This window comes from Toxorhynchites rutilus, chromosome 1 (assembly GCF_029784135.1).
Source record: "Toxorhynchites rutilus septentrionalis strain SRP chromosome 1, ASM2978413v1, whole genome shotgun sequence".
NCBI lineage: Eukaryota > Metazoa > Arthropoda > Insecta > Diptera > Culicidae > Toxorhynchites > Toxorhynchites rutilus.
Window position 1 is genome coordinate 89809421 of NC_073744.1, and position 27819 is coordinate 89837239.

The 27819-nt window shown below is 44.0% G+C and overlaps 1 protein-coding gene across 3 annotated transcripts in view; it reads left to right on the top strand.

The window, feature by feature from the left end:
• LOC129766539 (NAD(P) transhydrogenase, mitochondrial-like) overlaps positions 1-26675 on the top strand; it is a 42289-nt gene extending 15614 nt beyond the window's left edge. For all 3 annotated transcript variants that reach the window (XM_055767115.1, XM_055767120.1, XM_055767123.1), the window contains exons 4-9: positions 23190-23344; positions 23405-23545; positions 23605-24058; positions 24116-25067; positions 25138-26292; positions 26371-26675. In XM_055767115.1, the coding sequence (XP_055623090.1) occupies positions 23190-23344; positions 23405-23545; positions 23605-24058; positions 24116-25067; positions 25138-26292; positions 26371-26511 (2998 nt within the window). In that variant the 3' untranslated portion in view covers positions 26512-26675. The remainder of the gene's footprint in view (positions 1-23189; positions 23345-23404; positions 23546-23604; positions 24059-24115; positions 25068-25137; positions 26293-26370) is intronic.
• The last annotated feature ends 1144 nt before the right edge of the window (positions 26676-27819 follow it).

Here is a 27819-nt window from a genome sequence, read left to right on the forward strand (position 1 = left end):
GTGTTGCTGTCTTTCGGGAGGAGGAATGTGACGCCACGAGTGGCGAATTCAGGAAGGTTGTGTGGGTCACGTAGCACCTTGTTGAAGCACTCAGCTATCTTTGGATGTGCGACGGTCAGCTTCTTGTGCCAAAAGTTCTGGACACCATCGGGGCCCGGTGCTGCCCAGTTCCTCAGGTACCGCGAGGCTTCGCGGACATCGTTCTCTCCGACGATGATAGCTGGCATCTCTCCAATTTCACCACAACTCTCCTCCTCCCGTCTTAACCACATTTGCCCGTCGCGATGTTCTACTGGGGTCTCCCAAATACCAGCCCAGAAGTTCGTCACATCGCTAATATCTGGCAAACCTTCGCGGTAGTCGGGCTTCTCGTCGCTAATGTGGTCGTAGAACGCTTTCTCGTTATCTCTGAACATCCGATTTTGTTCCTGGCGCTTTGCAGAGTCAGAGTAACGTTTCAGCCGTTTTGTAAGGACGCTCAATTGCTGTACCAGTGTGTCGAGTTTTTCCGTCAGCTGGTGAGCTCCCAGCTGGCGAAGTTCAGTAGGCCGCACGATCACAGCAACTTGGCGACATAATTTCACCGATCTGCTGCCTCTTTTGTACGCCATCAGTCTTCCAATTGCGGCGCGCTTGTTTAGGATCCGTTGCTCCAATCTCCTTCGCCATGGAGGCTCACGCCTTTCACGGAGATGTTGGAGCAGTCTGCCTCTTGGCCTAATACGGTATCCTAAACTTTTGGCGGTCGCCACAGCAGCACAGTAAACTTTCAGTTGCAGCTCCTCCATGTTCTCAGCATCAACCAAGTGCAGCGGAAGAACGTGCTCGTTCATTAGCTTTACCGCACTTGTCAGCCTGCGGGAATGCTGCAACTTCGGGATCCTGGGGCGCGACAAAGGGTCCGTGTCGCGGAACTGTGAGATCGCCTCGTCGTAATGGAAGACCAGATCGCGTAGTAGTTGTTGATCTGGCTGTGGATCTTCCGGCTCAGGGGGTTGTTGTACTGTGGCCTCCACTGGTGCTGATTCGCGTGCCCCACTCGCGAATGAATTGCTCAGCCGTACTGAACTTCGTCTCGACACATCGCTTGCTCTGCTTGTTCTGGAGCTTAGTTCTCTTTGCACCTGCTGCTTGATCTCGTCGACTTGCGTTTGGGAGAGCATATTGTTGCGTACAATCGCTCTACGCCTCGCGTTCATCGCGTTTTGGTCAAGTCTCCCGACGAACTCTGGATACGCTTCCTCGAACATTGCGAGTATTCGAGGGCGACCGCTCATGTCCGTCTCCAAAGCAGTGCAGATGTAATAGGCGCGGATCACGAATTCGTTCATTTCGTGTGTCCACATGATCCGTCGCCTAGTAGTACCCACAAGTGTGGACGACTGTCGTCTGACAGTCGCAACACGCCTCGTAGGCGCAGCGTTTCGTTGGTGATGTCGATGGCTGCTGTTTCCGTGTGGCGGTAGCTCTTCGGGTTGAACCCGGCTGGTGGCCCGCTCTTGCACATCGCCCTCCAGCCGCTGGCCGCTCGCTCTTACGCCCGTTCCAGGACCAGCTCCAGTTCGGGGACCCTCCTCGGGCGATCGCATTCTGAGTATTCTTCGTGAACGTAGCTCCATTTTCTGGGTGTATCTCCTTTGCCCGGGAGACAGCGGGTTGGCAAGGCCTCCATGACCCGGGAGGCCTTCCCCGGGAGAGATATAGCGCTCTGACTCGCTCGCACCCCCTCACTTAGCCACTTTCGACACCCGTTCTCGGAGCCAAGACCAGGTGTGTGTTTCCAGTTCACGCCCGATCTAAAAATGTCGTCATATGATCTTCGTGGAGGCGTGAGATAGGAACATTTGAGACCAACAGGTAGGCTTCTACCCTAGTGTTGATCCCCATTTTTTTTTTTTGGCAGACTTATCTCACTTCTTAACTAGGCGAACCTAGCCAGAATTTTCACCTGCCCCCGGGCTTCTGAATGCCAAAGGGGGACTAGGCTCTGCGGAATGCACGTATCTGCATGCTCGTGCTGTTTCAGTCCTGACCGAGAAATTGTCGGACAATCGCGCAGGTGCTAAGGATGACCGACTTTTGGATGCCGGCCAATTCCTTCTCCATGTTCAACACCTTTAGCGCTTCCAGAAGTGTCTTCGGGATAATTCCAGTTCCAGAGAGAACGACTGGAACAATTCTTGGGACCTCCCTTAGCCCCCACAGTTCCTTGAGCTCCACGGCCAATGGTCGGTACTTGCAGATTTTGCGACCGTGGGTCTCCTCCAGATTCTGGTTCAGTGGAATAGCGACATCGATGATGGTGACTTTGCGGTCGCTCTTGTCGTAAACCATTATATCTGGGCGGTTGTGGTGGATCGAGAGGTCGGTCAGAACAGTGCGATCCCAGTACAGCTTGAAACGGTCATTTTCCAGGACAGGTGCAGGCAGGTACCGGTAGTTTGGTACGTTGTCTTCCAGTAGAGCACATTTGAGCGCCAGTTGTCGATGAACAATACGGGCCACGTTGTTGTGGCGCTCGGTGTAGGCTGCGTTAGCCAAAACGGGACAGCCTCCCATAATGTGCTCTATGTTTTCACCTGGGTGATGGCACATCCGGCAAATGTCATCAACGTCTTGATGCCAGACGTACCGCCTGCAGTTTCTCGTCGGCATTATCCTGTCCTGGATGGCTATCATGTCGGCTTCTACTACTGAAGAGAGTTCACCACGCGTTAGCCACAGATTAGATGCGGCCTTGTCGACGTGTGGCCGGTCCAGTTGATGGGGGTGGGCACCATGCACTGCCTTCTGCTTCCAAGCTGCAATCTTCTCCTCCACTGTCTGCAGATTGCAGTTGAGTTGGTACTCCGCTTGCGCCAAGTGCAGAGCGCTGTATCCTCTGTCGGCGGCGCAGACAGCCCGGTATAGCGCGTTTTGGTTGGCGCGTTCTGCGAAGTACTCGCGCAGTTGTCGTACCTGGGCAACACACAGTGCAGATAGGTCGACTATTCCAAGTCCCCCTTCTTTGCGTGGCAGTGAAACTCTCTCCAGTGCCGATTGAGGATGGTGCATTCCGGCCTCTTTGAATGCTTTCCTCATCCTCCTCTCAAGGTCCTCTAGGTCAGTTTTGCTCCATTTGACTACACCAAAACTGAAGGTCAGCAGGGGAACCGCGAATGTGTTGATCGCGCGTACCTTGTTCCCCGCGTTGAGGAAAGTCCTCAGGACACAGTTCACTCAACTCAAGAACTTGTCTCGCAGCTCCGTCTTGATGTCGGAGTGGCGAATCCCGGTGAGCTGTCGGAATCCAAGATATTTATAGGATTCGCCACGAACCATGTCTCTTATGAACTCGCCGTCATAGACCTCGTAACCTCCGGATTCGGTAAACTGCCCTTTCAGCAGATGGACACAGCGGCACTTGTCGAGGCCGAACTCCATGCAGATGTCCTGCTTATGTCTTCGACAACCCGGATAGCTACACCTAGACGCTGACGTGAATCAGCGTAGACCTTGAGATCATCCATGTAGAAGGTATGGGTCACTTCTTCGTGGGCGCCGTCGCCATACCTTATTTTATAGCCATGACCGTTTCTATTGAGCGTCCTACTGAGGGGGTTCAGTGCCAGACAAAACCAAAGCGGGCTGAAAGAGTCGCCTTGGAATATCCCCCTCTTTATCTGCAGCGTTCTAGACTGCAACACATTTTCCCCATCACTAAGGTGCAGAGACGTGCTCCACTGCCTCATCGCATGCTGCAGGAACCTAACGACGACGGGATCAATTTTGTAGAGCTCCAATACCCGGACGAGAAACGAGTGAGGTATGGAGTCATAAGCCTTCCTGTAATCGATGTAGGCCATACTTAGGTTCCGCTGGTTATATACCGCCTGGCCGACTATGGCTGCGTCGATGATGGCCTGGTCTTTGCAGCCATGCGTATTTTTCCTGCATCCTTTCTGCTCTTCTGCGATGATGTGATGCTGTTCGCAGTGAGCAGAAACTTTGGCGGTAATTATGCTGCTCAGTATTTTGTACAGACTCGATAGGCACGTTATCGGTCTGTACTTTGATGGGTTCAATGTGTTGCTGTCTTTCGGGAGGAGGAAGGTGACGCCACGGGTGGCGAATTCAGGAAGGTTGTGTGGGTCACGTAGCACCTTGTTGAAGCACTCAGCTATCTTTGGATGTGCGACGGTCAGCTTCTTGTGCCAAAAGTTCTGGACACCATCGGGGCCCGGTGCTGCCCAGTTCCTCAGGTACCGCGAGGCTTCGCGGACATCGTTCTCTCCGACGATGATAGCTGGCATCTCTCCAATTTCACCACAACTCTCCTCCTCCCGTCTTAACCACATTTGCCCGTCGCGATGTTCTACTGGGGTCTCCCAAATACCAGCCCAGAAGTTCGTCACATCGCTAATATCTGGCAAACCTTCGCGGTAGTCGGGCTTCTCGTCGCTAATGTGGTCGTAGAACGCTTTCTCGTTATCTCTGAACATCCGATTTTGTTCCTGGCGCTTTGCAGAGTCAGAGTAACGTTTCAGCCGTTTTGTAAGGACGCTCAATTGCTGTACCAGTGTGTCGAGTTTTTCCGTCAGCTGGTGAGCTCCCAGCTGGCGAAGTTCAGTAGGCCGCACGATCACAGCAACTTGGCGACATAATTTCGCCGATCTGCTGCCTCTTTTGTACGCCATCAGTCTTCCAATTGCGGCGCGCTTGTTTAGGATCCGTTGCTCCAATCTCCTTCGCCATGGAGGCTCACGCCTTTCACGGAGATGTTGGAGCAGTCTGCCTCTTGGCCTAATACGGTATCCTAAACTTTTGGCGGTCGCCACAGCAGCACAGTAAACTTTCAGTTGCAGCTCCTCCATGTTCTCAGCATCAACCAAGTGCAGCGGAAGAACGTGCTCGTTCATGAGCTTTACTGCACTTGTCAACCTGCGGGAATGCTGCAACTTCGGGATCCTGGGGCGCGACAATGGGTCTGTGTCGCGGAACTGTGAGATCGCCTCGTCGTAGTGGAAGACCAGATCGCGCAGTAGTTGTTGATCTGGCTGTGGGTCTTCCGGCTCAGGGGGTTGTTGTGCTGTGGCCTCCACTGGTGCTGATTCGCGTGCCCCACTCGCGAATGAATTGCTCAGCCGTACTGAACTTCGTCTCGACACATCGCTTGCTCTGTTGTTCCTGGTGCTTATTTCTCTTTGCACCTGCTGCTTGATCTCGTCGATTTGCGTTTGGGAGAGCATGTTGTTGCGTACTATCGCTCTACGCCTCGCGTTCATCGCGTTCTGATCAAGCCTCCCGACGAACTCTGGATACGCTTCCTCGCACATTGTTAGTATTCGAGGGCGACCGCTCATGTCCGTCTCCAAAGCAGTGCAGATGTAATAGGCGCGGATCACGAATTCGTTCATTTCATGTGTCCACATTATCCGGCGCCTAGTGGTACCCACGAGTGTGGACGACTGCCGTCTGGCAGTCACAACACGCCTCGTAGGCGCAGCGTTTCTTGGGTGATGTCGATGGCTGCTGTTTCCATGTGGCGGTAGCTCTTCGGGTTGAACCCGGCTGGTGGCCCGCTCTTGCACCTTGCCCTCCAGCCGCTGGCCGCTCGCTCTTACGCCCGTTCCAGGACCAGCTCCAGTTCGGGGACCCTCCTCGGGCGATCGCATTCTAAGTATTCTTCGTGAACGTAGCTCCATTTTCTGGGTGTATCTCCTTTGCCCGGGAGACAGCGGGTTGGCAAGGCCTCCATGACCCGGGAGGCCTTCCCCGGGAGAGATATAGCGCTCTGACTCGCTCGCACCCCCTCACTTAGCCACTTTCGACACCCGTTCTCGGAGCCAAGACCAGGTGTGTGTTTCCAGTTCACGCCCGATCTAAAAATGTCGTCATATGATCTTCGTGGAGGCGTGAGATAGGAACATTTGAGACCAACGGGCAGGCTCCTACCCTAGTGTTGATCCCCATTTGAGAATTTTTTTTTCGTGTTTGTTTATCGATATGTTTATTTAGTTATCAATACAGTAAACAATAAATAGTGAGATGTTTCAGAAATTTATACGGCTTGGATCCAAGAAAAGACCTACAGGGTTGTTATTGCTACAGGAAGCACAATTCTGACGGCACACTTGATAGGCATACGAGTTGAAGAACATCTGAAAATTGCGCACTAGTAATAGTTTCAACTGAGCAGCCATTGTGAAGGTCTATGCGCAAATATGTTGTTGCTACGCTTTGATTTAAAGTTCATTTCTACAAAATCATATAAACTCAAGAACTAAATGGACTTAATTATGCCAGTCGCAAAAAGCTTTGTGAAGAAATGCTTCAGACAATCCCTTTCGAACGAACGCTGCATTTACATTTCTAATGAGCGATTTACGCACGCATTATTCGCAGTGTTACACCCAAACTATTTAGCGTTGGCAGAAAACATGTCATCTTTGGCAGAAATGAAGCCATTTAGTGTGCTGTTGAGTCAAATGCGCAAATAATGAGCTATTTTGAAAGCCAAAAAATGGTTTGTATGTCAGCGTGCAGACATCTCTTTCTGTTTTCTTTTCTCATTTCATTTGGGATTGTGCCAAAAAAAAGTCCAATCGACGTCAATGGGGATCGAACCAAGGCCGGCTGGAATGCAAAGATATTTTACACGACCACGCTATCCACATGGCTAATGATGCTTCAGCAGTTGTTCAGCAAATACGTGATAATATTGCACCTGATTATAAAATGAAGTTGGGAAGTGTTTTCTAAGAGTAAAAAAGGAGCACATGAAGGAGAAAAATATCTATCTCGGTCTGGGCCGTGTATGTGGCAAAGTATGCGGAAAGCTTTTTTTGTCTTTTGTTTCGCTCGCTCGTATTAATCTTATGTTGCTGTACCATGTATATTATACAAATGCTTACCAGTATTTGTGAGTCATGACATTTTCTGTTATGTTATGTCTCATTTAATGTCATAAATCGGGATGCCAAAACATGAGCAAAAATCAATTACACCTCACGGCTACACATGTTCTTCGGAGTTTTCAACAAAAATAGTTATTAAATTCAAAACTATTTCATAAAAAACATGACATAATATAAACATAATTATAAACACTATTATAATTGGAAAATTAAATGTGATAAATTTTATGATCAAATTTCCAAATGACATAATCTCCTTCGCCTTTTATTCACTCACAAAATTCTTCAAAAATTTAACTTTTCATTTTTTGGGCTTACATGTCCCGTTTTTATTCTTGAACTATTTGGTCAGCTTTCTTCTTCTTCTTGGATGGCACTAACTTTCCAGTGGAATTTTTGCATTCTCAACGTAGCATTACTTGCGTTATTTTTGTTAATAGTACTTGGTTGAGATTTCTATGCCGAATAACACGCCTTGAATGTACTCTGGAGTGGCAAGTTATAGAACACGCGTGACCACAGTGCAAGCCGGGAGGGAGGTCGGATAATATTTTTTTTATATTACTCTTAATACGTAAGGAATACAAAAATACTTTATGGAGGAAGATAGAGGATATTTTTAAATACTTTTTGCGTTACGTAATATATGAGAAGTACATAGTACTACGGGGCTCTGCCTTCTTTCAATCCGAAAAAGACGTTAGATAGTGTCAAGATTCGAACCTTTCCCTTTCTCTTTTTGTATGCCGTTCCATTGATTGTATACACCCCCATACAACAGTTTAAAATTGCTATGCCCTCGTTTGAAACAGTATGCCTAAAACCAGTTCTTAATTTTAAAAAAAACAATGAAAATCATTTAATTATATTATTTAAATGCTTAAAACACGTACTTCCGATCCTTATTTAATAAAAATAATTTATAGACTGTTTTGTCGGCTAGTCGCGAATGATTCTGACTCAGAAATTTGGAACTAAGAAATATGCTGGCATAAAAAAAAATAAAATCATAACAAAAGCCGAGACACAAAGCCCAGACAAAAACCCAACGATATACCGATCCTCTAAATCGGTCCAGTAGTTAAAAAGTTATGAATTTTTGAAAAAAGTCATTTTTAGGAAAAATGGGAAAACATGATTTTAGGACCACCCTAAAATGGAAATGGGTGCCTTAACAAATAAAAAAAACACGGATCTAATCGACATGCCAATTTATAAGCCCAAAAAGGAAACACGTAGTATTTATTTGTTTATTTATTTATATTCATCTGTTTTTTTTCTGTCTTAATGAATTATAATGTGGGGAAAATCAACAAGAGAAGGCTAGAAATCCCACATATTTTCATACACATTATACATAAAAAATACACTTTGAACACAACATATATACGAAATAACATTAAAGATAACAAAAATGTCATCAAATAAGCATTACTTCTAGTCAAATCATAAAAAAATAACTGAGTGGGAATTGGGCCCTTGTCCGAAGAAATTCTCGTTGTTATTGGTACCTGTTTTGTTCTGTAGGTCTGTGTTTGTAGGTCAGTGCGGACGCAGTTGAGCCAAAATCGAAGTGAATGAAGACTTCGCTGAAACTTGCTGACATGAAACGCACAGGGAGGCCGTACAAAGTGGCCCGGGGTAGAAACAGCAGAAAGTTCCGTTGGCGACGCATTCGTTCAGGAGCGTAGATGTTAAGCTGTCTCAATAATTCCGGTGCATCCACTTCACCGTTGAAATTGTTTTCAACAAACACAGCTTGATCAATGCTTCTTCTCTGCTCCAGTATATGCAGTCCCAGCAATCTACATAGATCTTCGTATAGGGGAAGGTTCATCGGATCTCGCCACGGAAGAAGTCGGAGGGCATATCCCACGAATTTCCGCTTCGATTCTAGCAGTCCATGTTGTCTGATATGGACACCAAACAAGAGAATTGTATTCCAAAATTGATCGCACCAGAGAGCAGCATAGAGACCGGAGGCAAAGTGGGTCGTTAAATTCTCGGCATATATTAAACATGAATCCCAGCTGTCGGTTGGCTTTAGAGATCGTGTCGTTGTAATGTAATCGAAATATAAATCCTGAGTTTAGTCAGATGTCAAGATAACGAACTTGAGAAACACGATCGAGGGATTGTCCGTCGTATGCTATTGGATTGAGCATGCGGTGAAACGTGATAACGTTACATTTGTGAATGCTTAACGTTAGCATGTTCCGTGTACACCATTCAGTGAAACGATCGAGGAGCCGTTGTAGAGCATGGCAGTCCTCGAAACTTCTGATGGCCACGTATATTTCGACGTCATCGGCGTAAAACAATCGGCAGGTGGTAGAACGAATGAAAGCGCGGCCCAGATTGCTGCCTTGTGGCACGCCAGATAGGTTCGTGAATTGCTCCGATGCTCCCGACCCAATGCTAACAGTGCGCTTACGATTCGTAAGGTATGATTCCACCCAGTCAATAAGATCTGTGAAGACACCGATTCTTCCTAATCGTTCCAGTAGAATTCAGTAGAATTCCATGATCAACATTATCAAAGGCTGTTTTCAAGGCTTAAGCGCCAGCATCAATGTTGTTTATACAAAACGAGACAAACTGAACCAGGTTCGTGGTAGTGGATCTTTGTGGGTAAAACCCGTGTTGACCCGTGTCAATGTGACGTTCTGTGTTTACCAACTCCTTTTTTGAACACAGGAGACATGATTGACGTTTTCCAGCTTGTGGGAGAGCAACGTTGTCTTAAGGATAGGTTAAAGATTGCCGATAGTGGAGAAACATGCTACATTTTTGACGTAAAACTACGTCTTTCATTTCTGTACCGGGGTGTAAGTTCAAAGGTTCGAAAACGAGAGAGTGACGCTGGAGTGCAAGGTTTTGTACGTTAATACCTCTTTACCGGCTGAACGGAGCGGTATAATAATCACTTCATCCGAAAGATAAAATGTCAACGAGTTATATGATTGTCATTTATTGGTCTAAAAAATCGTTTCAATAGCTTAAAATTTGCTTTGAAAGCAAGCTATTGAAATCATCATTGCTCATTGATGATGATTGGTGATCGCAATGTGTACTTTTACTCGCATCAGTTTCTGTTCTGCTTTCGCATGGAACAGTCATGAAAAATTGTTTGCGTGTGAATGCGTCCGAGCGAAGGAATATTCGCATTTACGCATTCGACTAGGTGTACCCGTGATGCAATCCAATTGACGAATTTACGCAAAGCTGAATCAGCTCATGCGACACCTACATTAGAGTACAGAATCACAAAAGTGATGTTTGTTTAATCTACGCACTGAAGAGCAAGATTCAATCGTGATTATTCATTTTATTTCTATTTAGATTCATTTCAACCATTAAATGTCTTCAGTATATGGTAAGAAAGTTAGGGCTTTGTATATTTACGATGATTGGACCAAATTCATTGATAATCTTCGAAAATTTTGAGTTTGATAATGCATACAGGTTATGAATACTGAGGATAATGGTGATGAAATCGATATCATATTAAGTTGGATTATACCATTGATAATGCAAGGGCCGATACAAGAAGGATTTTCAGTATTTTTAACGCGACACATGCTACTCATCGTTTATCTAGTTGAAAAAATATAAGTTACAACACTTATACCATATGCCTTTCTTCAAAATATACATATCACATTGTAAAAAGGCGATTTTCTAACCTTTGTAGCGTGGAAAGAATACGTGAAATCGGGAAATTGGAAGATAAATTTTAATTTTTCTAAAAAAATTTGAACGACCAAAAAAACAAAACATCATCATTTTACTCGCTGCGCCATCTGGTTGTAAATCTAACATAAATTCGTCACTAGCATCAGTTTCTGTTCTGCTTTCGCATGGAACAATCATGAAAAATTGCCACATCACGATAAAAACTAAATGAATTTTATGCAAGGTTATATAGACTTTATTTCGTTTTCACCGTGAAATGGCGCCCTCAGTTTCTATTCTGCGCATGGAGTGATCATGAAAAATCTCGTGTTATTCTCACGAAAAAAAAAAATGAATCAAGTATCAAACATCTTCAATTACATTTACAAGGCCACTGAAATTCCATCGGTTCGTTTCGAGACCACCAACAAGTCCGAAAGAGTTGAATTTTATGTTAATAACAATTCCATACTTATACTCATGAATCGTTTTGTACATTTCAAGCTGTTTATGGCGAATTTTTTAATGATGTAAGCAGGTATGTCATCGGGAGTGGACATTGAACATTTCAAGCTCTTTATGGCGAATTTCACTTGATTCGGCGTGATCTCGAGATTTCTCAGATGGGACATATCTCTAGGTGTATCCCTGCAAACGTCCAAGATTTGGCATCTTGTATATTTCTGCTGTTGAATTAACAACCTCATTGCCTAAAAACATCTCCGCGTCAACTCACTGTTATCTTTCAATTTTGAATTCACAAATCTCTAAAAATGTCGAGGATTTCTGCGTAAATCTTCCTGAGTCCGTACGCAATAGCGTTTGTATAAATATCGGTTATACGTTCAATAACTGTCACAAAAGCCGGATTTAGACGTCGTGAGTTACTCGGTTGCGAGTAAACGTCAATCGATCCGAAGAATTACGAACGCCCCCATACCACGAAATTTGACATTTGAATTGCATGTATGGGGCTACTCGCAGCCGAGCTACTTCAAAGTTTTTTGTTTGGAAACGAGCGAGTGGCTCCATACAGCCAATCTGCGATCAGTTCTATGAACTGACTAGGAATCTCCGAAGAGTTGTGATGAAAATATTTTATCGTTAAGCCAAGCTTCCGTGAGCACAATTACATCATAATGGCTGGATGAAATGGCCAAAAAAAACGTTGTCAATTTTTGTGCGCATTTCCCGAACATTCTGGTAATAAACTGTAATTTCGTCAAAAACAGTTAGCGGTGGCGGTGGCTGAATGCTCCGATTCGATGATAGGTGACCAGCAAGCAGTAGAATCGACGGTTGCATCAGGGTTCGTGGCACTATTGATGGGATCGATTTCAGGAAGCGAAGGAGCGATACTATAGCTATACTTGCCTGAGGTAGCAAGATGGAAGTTTGTGTTAGTGGATACAGATCCATAATGCTATTCATCTGCATGGGGAAAGTCAAGGAAAATATTTGTTTATTTGTTTATTTGTTTGAGTTAAAATTCATCTGACAACATCGTCTTAATGAAATAAAATACTTATAAATAGTAAAAACACATTAATACATGACATTAAGTACATTAGAATTCACGATCCTGTTTCTGAAGCATTGTGACGGTTCTTCGAAATCAAAAAAAAAAGTTCTACTAATGAAAATGTCCTTATAACTCCCGTTATCGGTTCATGATAACCAAACGTTGACCGATGCGGGAAAGGTTGCAGCAAATACGAGGATCATAGGATTCGGCTGGGAGAGCGAATGCTAACCTCCCGTGGCCGAGTGGTTAGCGTCATAACTAACATGCCGGGTGTTCGGGTTCGATTCCCGTTCTGGTCGGGGGAATTTTTCGTCAAAGAAATTTCCTCCGACTTGCACTGTGATCACACCTTGAATGCACTGTGAGCTTGCCACTCAGAATGCATTCAAGGCGTGTTATTTGGCATAGAAATCTCAACTAAGTACTAATAAAAATGACGCAAGTAATACTACGTTGTGACGGCGAAGTTCCTCTAGGAACGTTAGTGCCATTGAAGAAGAAAGAAGAAGAAGAAGAAGCGAATGCTAACCATCTCTAGCAAGTTTGGACCTGACTTACTCTCTCCAAGATGATATCATCAATCATGTACTCAAATATAATTGGCTGTCTTTTTCGATAAAAACTCATGATCACACACTTAGTGATGCTGATGGTAAGTTTATTCAGCCGGCATCAACATACGAACTGGTCAAGCAAGCTCTGCAACCGAAGACAATCCTTGAGAGTTTTGATAGCCAGATAGATCTTCAAATCGTCAGCGTAGATCGATACACCGCCGGATGCGAGAATAAGCGACACGTCGTTGTAAAATATCGCGAACAGCAGTGGCTCTAGATGCCTTGTGGAACTCCCGAACAAACAGCGAACGGATATGAAGTGTGAGACTGGAGCTTAACACGGAGCGTCCTTCCAGAAAGGTATGACCTCAGCCAGTAGATGGATCCTTCAGACCAAGCACCAAGACGGGATAGTTTACTCAACAGGATGCGGTGGTCAATTCGGTCGAAAGCGGCTTTTATGTCGGTATAAACAGTATCAGCTTGAGCTCGTTCTTCTAGGCGGTTGACACAAAACGATGAGAACTCTAGAAGATTTGTGCTAATCGAGCATTCTGGAATAAAACCATGTTGTACTGGTGAGATATAGCCCTTCGAAAAAGACAACATCGTTCACGATCATCTCAAATAGCTTAGATGCGGCAGAAAGGCTGGTTATCCCGCGATAGTTGGTCACGTTGCACTTATCTCCTTTTTTGAAGACGGGAAACATATAGGAGTGCTTCCACACATCTGGAAAGATTCCTTGATCCAGCGAAGCTGTTTAGATACGGGAGAGTGGAAAGCCAAAGCTGAAGCACAGCGACAGGAAATTATTGCTGGAATGCCATCTGGGACAGGAACTGTTGACCGTTTCAACTTTTTTATGCTTCTCTCAATCATCTGTGGAGTAACAGCGAATGACCGCAACTCTATTAAAGCCTCCGGAACATTAGCTGCAGCACATTCGGCTTCGGACGGGGTGGCTGCATCAGCTACAAACACTGAAGCAAAGTGTTTTGAGAACAAATCACACGTTTCGGGAACAGAGGACGACTCTCGATCTCCCAAGAACACCTTAGACGGGATATCTGCAGTTTTCCGCTTGGAGTTTACAAACTTCCAGAAACTTCTTGGATTCCTGCGCAAGTTCGTCCGGACACAAAGTACGTATGATTTGTAGAGAGTTGCGTTGAGACTGCGGTATGCATGGCTAGCGAGTTGAAAGTTGGGTTGTTGTGGCTGATAATGACAGTTCTAATGGTGGATGGTGCCGATCCACCGGTAACAGTGGCGATACGTATTCGTTAATAGCTATGTTAATGTCAGGTGCGCTGAAAACCAGATCCAATGTGCGGCCACGAAAATTGCGAATGAAGTTGCGCTGCTGGAGATCGAGAAAGGTGACTCCATCTAATAGAGCAGCACTCGCAGCGGTAGTCAACGAGGGGTTCAGGTCAATAACAGAATTGGCGTGCGGTTCCCACGCAATATGAGGCTGATTGTAATCACCACATATTAAATATGCTCAATAAATGATTGATGGGTCTATCACTGTTGACTCCTCAACCATTGTGATATCTATTGGACTCGGCAAGTGTTCTCTCAGCTGTAGAGGGTGATAAAACCCCATTATTCAAGAAATTAAAGAGCAGTTGAGAGGTAGAAGTACTACTCTCTGTTGGATCTCGAGTCACACCAGGATCCTAGGGAACGAGGAAGCCGACTGGATAACTCATTTTGTTCTCATTTTGCCAAAGCACTTCTCTCGACAAACTGAATGCAGCCATAGGCACTGGTGTATGAAACTCGATTACATGAAAGCTATGGGTTACGGTTGTCCATTTGATGAAAACTCGTTGATCGTTGCTGATGATATTCATGGTACAGTTGAATACAACAAGGCCACCCGGCGCGAGTATGTGTAGATAAAAATCGCGTATAAAATTGCTTCAAAAGTGTAGTTCTACCGTTTCAACACCACTGTTTATCATTTCGCCACGATCCGGAATATCTGAATTATATCCGAAAGTGTTATCCAGTCTCTGCTAAGTTTCGCTGACCGGTTATTTGCGATAACAAATTCTGCCTTCAATCGATTGTGATTGATATCGCCATTGTGCTGAAATCGTTTCCATCATCACTCTAAACTGATAACGACCTATACAAGCACAATCGGTTTGTGTTGTTTTGTTCCAATTCTCTATAAACGATGAGCCTACAACGCACTCCGCCCCGTGGAGCCGATCTGGCGTAGTGGTAACATCCATACCTCTCACGCTGAAGATCACGAGTTCAATTCTCACTCCCAACATTCTTCCAAAATTGGAAGTAAAATGTGACGAACCAGCCAAAAGTGTTGAAAGTCACTATAATACAGATATAAAAAAAAAAAAAACGCACTCCGCCTGCTGCTGAAGCCTGCAGCAATACTTTGTCTTGTTTGTCGACAATTCGATTGCGAACTGATAACCATGACTTGTTGAGTACGGTTTCGATGGAAAAAGATGTAAACCCTTATCCGACGACGCTGGAAGGTATGTTGCGAACGATGATGCAGCAATTCACGGAGACGAAACAACTGATCGACACGGTACGCACTGAAGTGATGAATGTTAACAACAAAATTGACTCCGTTAGAACAGAACTCAAAAATGAGATCAAATCAGTGAAAGATGAATGCGCAACAAAATTTCAACACCATGACGCAGCACTGGACTCTCTAAATTCACGAGTGAATGGCATGGAGCAGAAAATCGGTACCCTTCAAAATCGGAACGAGCTTATCATAAGTGGCATCCCATTCATAGCCGGTGAAAACCTACAAAGTACGCTGAATGAAATTGGAAAACACCTAGCCGTAAATGACACAACCACCTCAATGACTCAAACCAGGCGTATGAAGTACAACAACAAACCAGAAAACAATGGCCTGATCGTAGTGGAGTTTGCATTAAAATCATCACGCGACGAATTCTACAGTGCGTATTTGAGAAAACGTGACCTGAAGCTACGACATGTTGGTTTAAATTCTGATCGTCGTGTGTATATCAACGAAAGTCTTACCGTCGAAACGCGCAAGCTAAAATCTGATGCTCTACATTGGAAGAAGGCAGGCAAGTTGACATCGGTTTATACCAAAGAGGGAATCGTTCATGTGAAGCTTGCAGCTGACGGTCCACCAATAGCCGTACATTCCAGGAATGAGTTGGATAAATACTTGTGAGATTCGTACACTTTTGAAGTAATGTTCATGTTAGAAGTTTTGTTTATAACATTGTCAAATATTATATGTCAAAAATACTTGTTTTATACTCCTCCATAAAAATGCAGCTCTCTAAAAATTGCTTCCCATATTACACATAATGCTTCAGTCACATAATCACACCTCTACGAACATTCCGGGAGCAGTGTTAAACGCTGTTCTATTATCTGGAAAGTTCAATATCTACCATGGGAATTCTCAAAGTATCTGTGCGCAAAATTGTCGCAAGATGGATGAAGTTCGAAACATATTATTGGATTCCAAGATCGAAATTGCGTGTTTCACTGAATCTTGGCTCAATTCCAACATCAGTGATCGTTTAATCGGTGTATCTGGTTACACCGCTGTGAGGAACGACAGAACATATAAGCGTGGTGGAGGTATCGTTGTTTATTGCAGGAGCAATTTGAACTGTTCTAAAGTGTCGGCACAGTGCTGACAGATGATTCTGTGGACAAAACTGAATCTTTAGCGCTAGAGTTTCGAATAGGAGATCATAAAATTCTGCTGATGGTCGTTTACAATCCTCCGGAAAACGAATGCTCATCTTTTTTGGCGGAGAAGTTGGCTAATTTCGCTGTACGCTACGAACAAATTTTTCTGGTGGGAGACTTTAATACCGACCTACTACGACATAGTAACAAACGAAGTCTTTTCGAATCAATGCTACGGACTTTCTCTTTATCATCAATGAGTGATGAACCAACTTTTTTTCACCGTGGAGGATGTTCGCAGCTCGATCTTTTTTTGACCAACAACAACGAGAAAGTGTTGCGCTTTGGACAGGTCAGTTTTCCTGCATTGTCGCAGCATGATTTGATTTTTGCATCAGTGGACATCGATGTTACACAGCCTCCCAGTCTACGAACTTTTCATGACTACGCAAATTTCGAGCCACATGTTTTGGAAAACGAAATCTCGTCTATACCCTGGAGACAGTTTTATATGATGGAAACTCCCAACGCTTCCTTGGAATTCTTCAATTCACACATTAAAAGAGTGCATGATGAGTGTATCCCTCTTCGTGTCAGTAGAAATCGTCGACGGCACAATCCGTGGTTTTCTGAAATCGTCCGTCATTTCATGCTTGAGCGTGACTTGGCATACAAGGATTGGTTGCAAGCACCTGTACATTTGAAGAACGTTAAGCGTCAGAAGTACAAGGAGCTGAGGAATCGTGCCAACTCGAAAATAACCCAGGCGAAACAGCAGTATATGAATCGTTTCTTGGACGGATTAAGCGGATTAAGAGTATTGGTGTCGGAAAAGATAAACAGTTTCAGCATGGTGAGTTCGACCCAGATGATATAAATAGTACATTCTCGTCCAATTTTACAAGAAGTAATCAACCAGAAGTAACACCTTCGATATCAGCAAAAGCATCGTCGTACAGCTTTTCTTTTCGACCTGTGTTTCATTGGGAAGTCGTGAACGCCATCTGGGACGTCAAGTCGAATGCTCTTGGGATAGACGAGATACCAATTAATTTCATAAAGATTATACTACCCTTAGTTGTGCACCATCTTACACATCTGTTCAATATGTTCATCGAGTGTTCCAGCTTTCCTGATTCCTGGAAACATGCAAAGGTTTTACCTTTGAAGAAGAAGGCGCATTTGAATAACATCACTAATCTAAGGCCCATCAGCATACTATACGCATTGTCGAAGGCTTTTGAGAGACTTCTTAAACAGCAAATGACATCCCATATTGAGGACAACGATTTATTGACCAAATATCAAGCTGGTTTTCGCAGAGGACAAAGCATCAAAACCGCAGTTCTCCGAGTGTATGACGATTTAGCATCCATCGTAGATAAGAAAGGTGTTGGCGTACTCCTACTTCTGGATTTTTCTAAAGCTTTCGATTCTATTCCACATAGCAAGCTATTGAACAAGTTGATTTCCCAGTTCAACTTCTCTCATGCTGCCGTAAGTCTGATGAAATCCTACTTGCAGGGAAGAAGGCAGACTGTTTATTGGGGTGATCGCTGTTCAAGCAGTTTAGAAGTGCCATATGGTGTGCCTCAAGGCTCGGTTTTAGGTCCTCTGCTGTTCTGCTGCCATATCAATGACCTACCGACGGCTCTCAAGTACTGCTCTATCCAAATATACGCCGACGATGTGCAACTTTACGTCGGGAGACTCGGTCCCTGTACCCGCGATTTAGTCAGAATAATGAATGATGACCTCGAACGTGTTGCAAATTGGTCGAAACAAAATGAACTCCGTGTGAATCCATCTAAGAGTAAATCTTTATTCATCACCAGTCGACGTCGTAGACCTGAATATTTTCCATCACCAGGGATTGTAATGGACGGTCAGAGCATCGAATTCCTGGATAGTGTCAGCAACCTAGGATTCATCTTCCAAAGTGACCTGCAGTGGGACAATTTGATAACACAGCAATGCGGGAAAATCTATGCTGGTCTCCGGATACTTTACCGATGTACCTCCACCGCACCGATCGCCACTAAATTGAAACTTTTCAAATCGCTAATTCTGCCGCATTTCGTGTTTGGCGACGTTCTTCATATCCGTCCAAGCGCAAACTCCTTCGATCGGTTACGTGTCGCACTAAACTGCTGGGTGAGATATGTTTACGAACTGAGCCGCTATGATCACGTGAGTCACTTGCAACAGAACCTTATTGGATGTCCTCTACAAAACTTTTATGCTAATCGATCTTGCGTATTCTTGCGGAATCTGCTGAACACACGATCTCCTGGGATACTATACCAGAGGCTTCTTCAAACTCGTGGACGCCGCCTGCAGAATCTAGTTATTCCAACCAACAACACAGCATGTTACGCAAATTCATTGTTCGTTAGGGGTGTGGTCAATTGGAACTCTTTACCACCCGTTGTGAAACGATCCTCGTCAGAAGCAATTTTCAAGAGTTGCTGTATCAGTTTTTGGAACCGTGTAAATTAATTTAATTATTTTTAAAATCAATCAACGAATAGGTTAGGCAATAATGTACTCAAACCATTCATAAATCGGAAGTAGTAATTTTTAAAAGATTTGTATCTTACGCTACTGGACAATAAACAAACAAACAAACAAACAAACAGTGGCCTTGAAGTCCCTGCAGACTGCAGACTTTTTATCGTCCAATAGTTTGATCAGTATGGAGAGTTATGCATTCGCGCATAATGCATCGATTCAGTTGGGTTGCTCTAGCCCAAACTGTCCAAAATTACAGTTTTGGTTTACAAATCAATTGCTCAGCCTTAGGGTCCGGCAACTTTGGTACATTTTGGATTTTCAATTTAAATAGAGATTATTGGTTGTGAACCTAGTTTGCATTTGATCCCGTAAAGAGAGATGTATTAGTTATTAATTGAAAAATTGATTAACCTACCGAACTAAAATCAAATTTAGAACTATGGGACCAGTTCCCGGATGATTGCGTGCGGAGACCGCTGGCAAGACCCTCTGAACCTAGTAGGGATTTATTTGTGATTTCGGTTCTTCCAGCATCTGAAGACCAGACAGGCGGTGGATCTTGGTATTTCGGGTCCTTGGTGAACTGTTCAGGATAATCCGAAGGATGTTGTTCTGGATGATCTGTAGTTTTTGATGATGGCAATTTGCACATCCCTCCCAGATTGGCAAACCATATTCGTTCACCGGTAGGATGATTTGCTTATGTATCGCAAGCTTGTTTCTCTACGACAGAGTGGTCTTTCGCTTGATGAGCGGGTATAGCAACTTTATGAGTTTGGAACACTTTGTGGATGTTTTGTTCACATGGGGTGCAAAGTTCAAATTCCTGTCCATGGTGAGACCAAGGTAGACAACCTCACTTAATGGGAGTTTTGCTGAGGTGGACGTTCACATCATCAGGCGGAACATGTCGTGCTGATTTTGAGTGCGGAAATTGAACGGTCTGTGTGCCAACAATGCCATGACAGATGTTTTGTACATGAACTTGTTCCGCCTGATGATGTTCGTGACTCGTGCAAGCATTGGCTAACGTCTTTGTGAACCGGTTTGTAGCGATTCCACTCGTTCACGATATGGAACAGCATCCGGATATTCTGGAGGGCTTTCAGCTACGTCGAGTTCTTGGCGAGATAGACGAGATAACGTTGGTACGATACGTGCGGGTCTAATCGTGCCGCTTTATTTTGTAAATTTGAACCGGCTTGAGTCCGTTCTTCTCGAGTTCGGTCGATAGTTCCTTGGTGTCCGTATCGTGAAGGCCGCGGAGCACCACCTTCAGCGGTTTCTCGGCCTCGATATCGTTAGTGAAGTATTAACAGTTTCGCTGTTTCGGCATCTCCAGCACGACCTTGGGACCATCAGCTCGAAACACTTCGTGCTATGGCGGACAGTGCACCTCCGACCCTTCTCGATAAAGAAAGCAATTCGTTGATGAAGCCCTTCCAGGGAGGCTTTTACATATATCGGCGGTAGTTTCTCCTTCTTTTCTACCTTCGGTTCGTCACCGTTGTCGAGAATAGCGTACCGATTGTTGGCCAACAGTTTCTTGGCCGACGGATCGATGGATCCACCCGACAGGTCGGCGACGTTTGTAGATCGGGAGCGCTTCCCGTTGCTTTAATTTACTAGACACTATTTATCACGAGCAAGAGAAAACACGTCTTCGCTGCTCGACACATAGCAGAGAATGAAAATGACTGATGATGTTTTCGGAAAGCAACAGCCAAATTTATTTCATTCGATTGGCGGTAGAATCACAATGGGAGTGGCTTATAATATAATTTTTTGCTTGTATCCAAATTATATTACGCTGTAACTCTGGTTGTTTCATTTGAGGAGCACAAATTGGATCAATCAAAACGACACATGGGACAATGCTTGACATTTTACAGCTAATCAGTTGTTTATTTCTAATAAAATGTTATTCATTTTTTATTAGTTATTTAAAAATAAAATGTTATTCATTGTGATAGACGCGTAGAAATGTTTCATACATATTTATTAATTTTTAAAGTAAGCATCTTTGCGATCTATTAAGAAATGCTCGAGTTTTTTTTTTTTTTTTTTATCCAAAATATATATTTTTATTAAGGCTTTTTTTGGCGTCAGCCTAACGGGGCCGGGAGTTCTATATTTCGACAATGTTTGCTTACAACTATGTTAGTAATATGTAACCGATTACTCGCGGTTGGCTCGAGGTTAGTATTACAAGTGTTCTCATAATTGGTATGTTGCAGTCTTCGATGCTCTGTACGTGTGCCCGACACGGGATACCTCCTATTGGGATGCAGCTGACCATTAATCAGCAACGCCCCCCTAGTCTGTACCCCATATCTAGCGTGGTGCGTCTTTCTCCACTCGAGGAATCCAGGATAGAATGGTCACTAGCCGGCGCAATCATCAGCTCGTGTAGAGTTGTCATAAGCGGTACAACCTTTGGCTCTTGTTGAATGATCAGTGGACTGCACAACCTTTGGCCCGTGTATCTGTAGAGAGTGTGTGTATGTATTGCCGCGACTAAGTAAAAGTTTATAGATCGGATAGGAGGGATATGAAACAGGGACACAACGAAGGAAACATCATTAAACGTTGACATCGGCGTTTCTGAGGAACAGGTATAGATGAAGCAGAAGATCAGGATCACGGCTACCTAAGATATCCCGGACGGGGATATCCGATTGTCTGCCTTGTGCTCTCAGTGCTCTAGAGAGCTGAGAGCGAGCAGCATGGAACCGGATACACGACCAGACAACATGCTCGATGTCGTGGTAGCCATCGCCACAATCACAAAGATTGTTTGCTGCGAGCCCAATGCGATAGAGATGCGCGTTTAGGTTGTAGTGATTGGATATAAGCCGAGATATCACGCGAATGAAATCACGACCTACATTCAATCCCTTGAACCATGCACTCGTCGAGACCTTAGGGATAATCGTGTGTAACCAACGACCGAACTCATCTTCACTCCACATGCGCTGCCAACTTACGAGCGTATACTGACGAGGAATGTGGAAAAATTCATTATAAGCAATTTGCCTTTCAAAAAGTGTGCCTTCTAAAGCGCCCACCTTAGCTAGCGAGTCCGCTTTCTCATTCCCCGGAATCGAGCAATGAGAGGGAACCCATGCTAAGGTAATCTTGAATTTTTCGACCAAAACACTCATTAGTTTTCTTATTCTTGTTAGGAAATAAGATGAGCATTTATCAACTTTCATTGAGCGGATTGCCTCTATTGAGCTGAGACTGTCTGAAAAAATAAAATAGTGGTCGATGGGCAATGTTTCAATGATCCCTAATGCGTAATATATCGCACCCAGTTCAGCAACATACACGGAACAAGGATCTTTGAGTTTGAAAGAGGCACTGGAATTTTCATTGAAGATGCCGAAGCCAGTGGACCCGTTTATGAATGAACCGTCAGTAAAGAACATTTTATCAGATCTAACTTTCCCATATTCTGCCGAAAATATCGGCGGAATAGAATCGGAGCTTAGGTGATCTGGGATTCCATGGATTTTTTGTCGCATGGACAGATCAAAAATGACAGAGGAATTGCAGAAGTATGGGAAGCAAACTTGGTTGGAGATGCCTGGTGAAGGGCGCACGTCGTGGGTAAGGTACTCATGGTATAAAGACATAAAACTTGACTGAGGAGTCAGTTGGAGTAGATTTTCGAAGTTATCAATCACCAATGGATTCATGATCTTGCAACGGATGAGAAATCTGTAGGATAATTCTGTGAACCGAAGAGTAAGCGGGGGTACTCCTGCCAAAACTTCGAGACTCATCGTATGTGTCGAATGCAAACACCTCATGGCTATACGCAAGCAACGATATTGTATTCTCTCCAGCTTGAGAATATGAATCCTGGCAGCTGATCGGAAGCAAAAACTGCCATATTCTAACACTGATAATATCGTTGTTTTGTACAACTGGATGAGGTCTCCTGGATGGGCACCCCACCATGTTCCGGTAATTGTTTGGAGAAAATTGATTCTTTGCTGGCATTTCTGTTTCAAATACGCAATGTGTCTCCCCCAGGTACACTTAGAATCAAAATATACACCCAGGTATTTGAAAAACATAGAGTGTTGGATCGTTTTGCCGGATAGGTGAAGCTGGAATTGGGCGGGTTCGTGCTTCCTAGAAAAAACGACCATTTCAGTTTTCTCCGTAGAGAATTCGATATCCAGCTTGAGGGCTTCAAAGAGTTCATCGAAGCTGAACATAACCTAATGCTCGAGTTATAAGCATTCCAAATTCTTAATTTTTTTTCATTAATTTAATTTAACTTCAGCATCCTGGTTACGCAGAATTCAATTACAATTCAAACTTTTTTTTCAGCGTTGCTGTAACACCGGCTGTGACTGCCACGCTGGTTAAGAAGGGGTTCAATGTTAACGTTGAAGCAGGATGTGGACTGGAGGCGAAATTTCGAGACTCTGAGTATTCTTCAGCGGGCGCGAACATTGTTGATAGAATGCAAGCATTCCAATCTGGTCGGTACTCTCACACAAAGTTTACTTACATTTGATTCTTCCTAAATTCCATATTACCAGATATTGTGCTCAAAGTTAGACAGCCCATGGACGATGAAATTAACTCATTGAAACACAATTCGACACTGATTTCATTCCTTTATCCCTCTCAGAATAAGGAGTTGATTGAAAAATTGGCTCAGAAGAAGCTGAATGCATTTGGTGGGTACTGCTCAACCGGCTTGGCCACTTCATCTTGACCAATATATGTTTTTTTGCAGCAATGGATGCCATCCCTCGCATTTCACGTGCACAGGTTTTCGATGCGCTATCGTCAATGGCGAATATTTCTGGCTATCGAGCCGTGATTGAGGCTGCTAATCATTTTCCACGATTCTTCACAGGCCAAATCACAGCTGCGGGTAAAGTACCACCAGCAAAAATTCTGGTTATTGGAGGCGGGGTTGCTGGTTTGGCTGCCATTGGACAAGCTCGAGGGATGGGAGCCATAGTGAGAGCGTTCGATACCCGACCGGTCGTTAAAGAACAGGTTGAAAGTATGGGGGCAGAATTTTTAACCATCAACATCGAAGAAGATGGCTCCACCGCAGGCGGATATAGTAAGGAAATGAGCAAAGAGTTCATCGAAGCTGAAATGTCATTGTTTGCAAAGCAGTGCAAAGAAGTAGATGTAGTTATCACTACAGCATTGATACCGGGCAAAAAAGCACCAACGTATGTTTAAATCTGTTTTGCTCATAAATAATTATTCTAATATATTGCTCGTTCCAGTCTTATCACTGAAGAGATGGTCAAGTCCATGAAACCTGGAAGTGTGATTGTTGATTTAGCTGCGGAAGCCGGAGGAAACGTAGCCACGACTGTTCCGAACCAGGTCAAGGTAATTCATGACGTCGTTCATATTGGTTTGACTGATTTCCCCAGTCGTCTCCCAACACAAAGTTCCACCCTGTATGCGAATAACATTTCCAAATTCCTACTATCGATGGGCGAGAAAAATCATTTCGATATTAGACTAGAAGACGAGGTTGTTCGTGGTAGCATTGTACTGAGAAATGGTGATCTTATGTGGCCACCGCCAGTGATTTCTGTATCCGCCAAACCTCCGTCTTCTGTGGCAGCGCCTACAACATCTGCAGTGAAAGCTATAGCTGCTCCACCTGATCCGTTCAAGGAAACATTGAAGAATAGTATTGCTTATTCTACCGGTTTGGGTAGTTTACTCGGACTAGGAGCCATCTCACCGAATCCTGCTTTTACAACCATGATGACAACCTTCGCTATGTCAGGAATAGTGGGATATCACACGGTTTGGGGTGTCACTCCAGCACTTCATTCACCATTGATGTCTGTGACAAACGCGATCTCGGGAATAACAGCCGTTGGTGGTCTTCTGTTGATGGGAGGAGGAGTAACACCTTCCAATACGATCGAAACATTGGCAGCTAGTGCAGCTCTTATTTCGTTTATCAACATTTTCGGTGGCTTCCTTGTTACCCAGCGTATGCTAGATATGTTCAAAAGACCGACTGATCCACCAGAGCACAACTATCTATATGGCATCCCAGGAGCATTGTTCCTTGGAGGATATGGAATGGCAGCCTTCCAACAACTACCTGAAATTCATCAAATGGCGTATCTGGCGTCTAGTTTGTGCTGTATTGGTGCGTTGGTCGGACTTTCATCGCAAAAGACGTCTCGTCTGGGTAACGTCCTCGGCATGGTATTTTATGACAATTTTTTATGACAATACTTGATACATTGGTAGCATTGAAAATATAATCCAATTTTAGATAGGGGTATCCGGAGGTATTGCCGCAACTCTGGGATATATGGCGCCAAATATGGATGTTCTGATGCAGATGGGCGGTGTGGCAGGCATCGGTGGATTGATTGGCTCAGTAATCGCCAAGAGGATTCAAATAACTGATCTCCCACAGTTAGTTGCTGCTTTTCATAGTTTAGTAGGAGCCGCTGCCGTACTGACGTGTGTTGCAACTTATATGCACGATTTTCCATCACTGGCGACTGATCCATCCGCGAATGTACTTAAAACTGCTTTGTTCTTAGGAACGTATATCGGAGGGGTGACTTTTAGTGGTTCACTGGTTGCTTATGGCAAGTTGCAAGGTATTCTAAATTCGGCGCCTTTATTGCTTCCGGGACGTCATCTTATCAATGCTGGTTTGTTGGCCGGTAACATTGGCGCTATGGGATTGTTTTACGTCGAACCTACCATGGCTGGTGGTTTGGGCCTGCTAGGTACTACTGCCGCGTTATCTACTGCGATGGGCGTCACTTTGACTGCTGCTATTGGCGGTGCTGATATGCCCGTCGTTATCACCGTATTGAATTCCTATTCTGGTTGGGCGCTGTGTGCTGAAGGATTTATGTTGAATAACAATCTCATGACTATTGTTGGAGCCTTGATTGGTTCCTCTGGTGGTATATTGTCGTATATAATGTGTAAAGCAATGAACCGATCGCTACCGAATGTGATTTTGGGTGGCTATGGAACATCATCAACTGGTGGTGGCAAACCAGCTGAAATTGTCGGAACACACACTGAAGTCAATGTTGAAGGTGTCGTTGACATGATTAACAATTCAAAAAATATTATTATTACACCAGGTTATGGTCTGTGTGTTGCGAAGGCACAGTATCCTATCGCTGAAATGGTGAACATGTTGAAGTCGAAAGGAAAGAAAATTCGATTTGGAATCCACCCCGTTGCCGGCAGAATGCCCGGACAGCTGAATGTTCTACTAGCAGAAGCTGGTGTACCATACGACGACGTACTTGAAATGGATGAAATCAATGAAGACTTTACGGAAACTGATCTTGTGTTGGTAATTGGCGCAAATGATACCGTTAACAGTGCAGCGGAGGATGACCCAAACTCAATTATTGCCGGTATGCCCGTGCTACGGGTATGGAAGGCTGATCAGGTACATGTGATTTAAATATCTTAAAATTCCTAATAATAATATTTTGTCTAATATTTTGAATATACTGTTTATCTGTAGGTTGTTGTTATGAAACGTTCGCTTGGTGTTGGTTATGCTGCCGTGGACAATCCTATCTTCTACAAGCCAAATACCTCTATGCTATTGGGTGATGCGAAGAAAACTTGTGATGCCTTACTAGCAAAGATTAAGGAACAATAATCTTTGTACTTGTCTTAACTATTTGAATGTGCCATTGGATTTTTGTTTATGCCAATCAGCGAATGTGTAAATATGTTCATGAAATAAACCAATTGCATTAAATTTAATAGAAACAAAAAGTGACCAAGTAAAAAGGGGATTTTTCACGATTGTTGAAAAAATTACTTGCAGTATTAATAACTTCTTTTATCCGATTGTTAAAAAATCCTTTAAATGACAAAAAATTGACTTTAAGAACTAAGAATTTGATATGGTAAGTAAATGGTTAGTATTGCAAACATAAAAGGTATTAAAGGTAAGTATTTTATCTCGGAGAAACGAAGTCATACGATTCAATCGGAAGCCCTACGAGATGCTTATAACGAGACGATAGCTTAGACGTTGAAACGGATTGTGGAGGTAAGGACAGGCGGGAGTGCGAACACCTTGCTGGAGATGACCATGGCAGAAATTTTCACGGAGAGTTTTACAGAGTCGTTCTCATCGCGTTGCTGACCGGATGTCCAGTTTAAACAAAGTGAATGGGGTGTTCCTTTTATTCTCAATTCCTTCAACAAATCCTCCAATAAACGTTGCAGACGAGCCATTGTCAAGAAACGTGTAGGTGTTCACCGAAGCACCATTAGTCACCGTGAAGAGTCACCGGAATATCTTTGACGTATACCTCGAACCATCGTGCAACAATCTATTGTGCGTGAACGTGCATCCATTTCTTCCACAGGGTGTTTTTACAAAACAAGAATCGAAATGCCTTCGAAGACATTTTCTGCAAAGCTTATGATCTTTCAAAAATGTCCAGCGTGAGTTGATGCCCATGGATTGAAATGTTTTACATGATTCTAGAGAATTACAATGATGGTTAAGGCCAAACATTCTTTCTGTGATTGTGACACTACATTCGTGTATAATGGCAACTCTGATTCAGCATCGCAATGTAAATTAATGAAGTTATCGTCTTTGCGGCCTCTTCTTTCAGTTTTGGTCGCATCATTCGGAGATGGAATCGTGACCACACACACAGCTTCTACTAACTCGCCTAATCAATCGCTAAAATCCGACAATGCAACGCTGTCGATGCATCGTCCAGTTTAGTTTAATCGTTGCGGGTAGTCTGTCAACTAGCTCTTGAAGCAATGCGATATTGCAGAGATATTCGTCGAGCCCGCACGCTTTGATCGTTGTACACATGTTCTGGACTGTAATTCCAAAATTAATCAATTTATTAAGTTTCTCCGCTTTTTTTTTTATCCAAAATATATATTTTTATTAAGGCTCATATGGCGTCAACCTGACGGGGCCGGGAGTTCA